The sequence below is a fragment of the Helianthus annuus genome, chromosome 16, assembly GCF_002127325.2.
Source record: "Helianthus annuus cultivar XRQ/B chromosome 16, HanXRQr2.0-SUNRISE, whole genome shotgun sequence".
Classification (NCBI taxonomy): Eukaryota; Viridiplantae; Streptophyta; class Magnoliopsida; order Asterales; family Asteraceae; genus Helianthus; species Helianthus annuus.
Window position 1 is genome coordinate 56,509,607 of NC_035448.2, and position 4,353 is coordinate 56,513,959.

At 37.3% G+C, this 4,353-nt stretch overlaps 1 protein-coding gene across 1 annotated transcript; it reads left to right on the forward strand.

Moving 5' to 3' along the window:
- Positions 1–1,997: 1,997 nt before the first annotated feature.
- LOC110925675 (IAA-leucine resistant 2) lies at positions 1,998–3,334 on the forward strand. Its single transcript, XM_022169560.2, has one exon. The coding sequence runs from the start codon at positions 2,131–2,133 to the stop codon at positions 3,262–3,264; it is 1,134 nt and encodes a 377-aa protein (XP_022025252.2). The 5' UTR covers positions 1,998–2,130; the 3' UTR covers positions 3,265–3,334.
- Positions 3,335–4,353: the final 1,019 nt, after the last annotated feature.

Consider the following 4,353-nt stretch of genomic DNA (forward strand, 5'->3'; position numbering starts at 1 on the left):
TTAAAGTCGGTTACTTTAAGGTCTAACCCCGTTAGTTGTTTAATGTGTTATATTGCGGGTGTTAGGGTAATCAGGGACCCTAACTGGCTCAGAAAAATACCAATAATAATCCTGGCAATATTTTTATGTTTCGGGTATTGTCCGGTTGTTCGGTCGGATAGGAATCCGTTAAAGTGCTTAAGATATCCTTTAAGCGTCGTAAGTAATATTTTTAGCGACACAACTTATTCAGCAAAGTGTCAGGAATAATTCTTCATATTTTGGCACTTTATTATTTAGCTAGAAGCTAGTGTGTTGATAAAAGTGCTGTGTTTCGTGCTTAAGGTACGTTTTAGGCACATCCAATCTCTGTATCTTATTCCTAGAGACGCAATTATACAACCCTTGTATCTCTACACACACTATGGGTGTAGTAGAATAACTCTGGCTCTTACAGGCCTTTAGAGGCAGTGTTTGCCTGATGCTGGTTATATCAGCATGTTCACTGTGTATCCGTTTAGTGCTACTGTGCTTCTTGTGCATCAAGTTTGTCACTAGAGTTCAGTAAATAAATAATGTAGTGACAGGAAAAATCAAAGTATGATGCAGACATGTACATGTATCAACAATCAAGTAGCAGTTTATCAGAAATCTTAGTTAAGCACAGTAATTAGGCAACAGTTAATAGCTAATTAAGTCGTACGGATACCTGGTTTTTGTGAGGGTTGTCACACAGGTAGCACTAACAATTCAGACATCTACCATTTACGTAATATTCATTCACTCCATGGGATATATGCTATATGGTAAATTGAGTTAGTTTGCCACACAAACAGTTCAACCTGGTTTAGCGGATGTTATATCATAACTGAGCAAAATTTCTGGCAAAAATTAGGGTTTGGTATTAGTGAAGTTCCCATTCATACCAACTTGTTTATGCTTCTAATTTTTTTATAGTCAACCAAAAAGCAAGAATAAATGAGAAGTCAACATTTAGGTTGCAACTGTTTGAAATTTACCTGTGCAAGCATTTTGTGTCAAATTTTATAAAACCAACATTTGATAAGAAAACTATCAGACCAAATACACAAATCTGAATCAAAACTCGATGATAAACGCAAATCAAAGTATACCAGTTCATAGTTTAAGTGTTTAGATGAAATTTTATTAGGTATTAGTTAAGTGTGTTAGGATTATTATTTTATACGTACAATCTCCAGTTTAGAAATCTTAAAACTCAACAACAAATCTTCATCAACATGATGAAGATTTAGAACAAAAAGAAATCTAAACTATGAAAGATAAAAGATTCTTTAACTCTCTAAATTAACAATCGCCTGATGAGATATTGAACTAATTTGAAGATGGTGGTGAATGGTGATCTATGAAACTCCATCGTGACAATGGCTGAGACACTCCAAATTTGTGCCTGCAACTTGATGAAGAAGTTGGAGAACCAGCCCTTCAAGTAATTGAGATTGATATAATGCAACAAACAAACAAAACCAATCAGAATTAAACAACAAAATAAACTATAACCAACTATTTAACATAATTTGCAACATGTGAATTGTATACTTTCAACACTTTGAAAATGTATGCATGTATAAGAATGGAGCAACATCTAGACCCCTGACAAGGCTCTGCATGATTTTTTTTTGAAGGACAGGCACACACACACCCAAAATATACTACTAATATCCACTTAATTCTCTCTTTTTGGGACTTAAACCCGCACCACGTTGGTCACAATTAAACCAGAACCTTAGGGTAGCAAATTTACCTTGAACATTGATAAATTTACTGCTTGAAGTATTTTGTTTAGAATATGCAGGAATCAGCATTCCACTTAGGTTTCTTCCCTTCAGGGGATATTGAAAACATTATCTGCTAGTTTATTGTTAAAACAGTTTCTGTGTTGAAAAACAAAATAAAATATAGATACTATATGCACAATTTTGTAGCCTCTACTTATGATATCTGCATGGTATTCATCTATTTGACTTATTTCTCTGATTTGCTGTTTTTCAAGACACTGAAGCTGAGGAAGATCTCCCCACCTCTGCATTTGATATTCTCATCCCGTATAACAGGCTACATATCACTTATGATTCAAGGAAGAAGCTGAGTACTTACACTCTTTGTTGTCTCATGATGGATTATGTACTCCATCTAGTCAACCGTAGTTTAGTTGATAACTTCTACTTCAAGAGGCGTTTCCCTGACTACCACCCCTACATTCTCCGCCTCTATTATGGGATCATTTTCTGGATCCAATGCCTTCGTGCTGAACACTCGGTTTCCGCTTTACGCTCCCACGACCACCAGTTTCTGTTCCGTTTTCTAAACACATACCCGCCAGAAAGCCTTCCAATTGTTGGTCCCCTCGTTCCACTGTTTAAGACTCTTTGTTCTTCCCAACCCGGGTTCCCCACTTATGGGAAAGTCTATCCGCTCCTCCCAAGCGCCGCTGGCCCAAGACAACGTAGCTCATTCTCTCGAGAAAGCACTGATTGGCATGTTCTCCCAAACGTTCCTGGAATTATTGCTCTTTTGGAGCACTTAAATTCTGTTATCAATGCTGATCAGCCTATATATCCGAAGATGGCAGCACACATCCCCGTCGCCGCCAATACCAATCAAAACACCGTTTTCGGTCACCATACGTTCAATGCCTCTGCCACTCGGACTGTTAGAGATTCTTGGTCTCTCGTTTCCTCCGGCCTCCAATATCCTTGTGAGGCTGATGCTAGGCTGAATGAAGGTTTTGCTGAAAGATATGATAGTTTTGATTTCCCTGAAACTGCCGCTAATGACGATCTTACAAGTATTGAAAGTTTTCTCTCTCTGGATCAGACTCTTGGTTGGTTCTCCCATGTTAAATACGTTGCAGCCTCTGCCGCTGCATTTTTCAAAGGATCCGGAACTCTTGCTGACTGCCAGCCTACTGGAGTAGTCTCCAACCAAATCGTTGTGCAATATCAGGCCCCCACCTCAATGGTTACTGCCCCAACGTGTTCAGCTGACGAGAACGCCTTGTTTCCTTTTTCTTTCAGGTTATGCAGTACGGCTCGTAGACTCCCCACACTCTCCGAAGCAATGGCTGCCATGGCACAGACAAATGTCGAGATGTTTCCTACCCATCCTTATCTGTCACACCTTGGTGCGAATACCCGTGAAGGCGATTTCTGGAACATTCGTCCCATCGAGCGATCTCCTATTGATAAGACATCATACCTCTCTCTCAGTTACACTGTAAGGGAGATGATGATTAGCAAGATCTAGCTCGCTGCATTTTCGTTGCCCTACTACTGTAGGTGCTGATTTTCTCGTTTCTTAAATTTAAAAAAAAATCAATGCTATGTAATAGTTATGTTATTTTTTTTTTAATTTTATGTTCTTGTTCGTCGCACTTTTTCCTTTTTATTTAGCTACTTTAAATAAAAAAAACTATGGTAATTAATCCTTACTGGTGTGTAATGGTCGAGTGTTGCTTATTTATCAATATGTGCTGTGGTTAGTAACGGGAAACCAATAGCAAAATTTATTAAACCAAAAGGAGTGAACATCATATTTGTGGAGCTTTCTATTTGTTTGTGCTGGTCTTTCATCACACCTTCAAGAGTACAAATCAGAAAATGCACATTTTGCGGAGCATCTTGTAGCAGAGGTATAGCATCAAATTGTTAATGTATGATTATTCTCCGGCAATATTTATATGTCAAATAAATGTGCTTTACAACTAAAGCCAAGGTGTTAGAAATGGTAACAGAGAGATCCAAGTAAAACATATGAGGCATGCATGCAACAATTGTGAAAAGAACTGTCTTTAGCAAAGGAGAAGAAGGCGGGATTTTCTGTCATGAACATTTGCTGAACAAGATTTTCTGTTCGTAATGAACGTGTTTGTTTGTTTTAGGTAACGAACACAAATGAACATAAACGAACACATATTAAATTGTATGTGATTTACAATGCACTAGTGTTTATTAAATATTTTATTGGTGGGAATTTGGAATTGTTCAAATAAAATACAAAAACTAAAACTCAAATGGACTATCGAACACAAACAAACATAAATGAACACAAACATTAACAAACACGCTACGGAATGTTCACGAACATATATGAATGAACGTAGCCTTTGTTCATGTTCGATCATTTATTACACAAATGAACACAAACAAACATCCCGCCGAACGGTTCACGAAGTGTTCACTGAACGTGTTCGTTTGGAGCCTTTGTTCATGTCCATTCAAGGTTTTAGGGTTTCAAAATTGTGAACTTTTTTATAAAGGTTAAAGTTTTTAAATTATGTGACGTAAATGGAACATATATGAATGTTTGTTACTTAGTGATTATTATTTACCAATT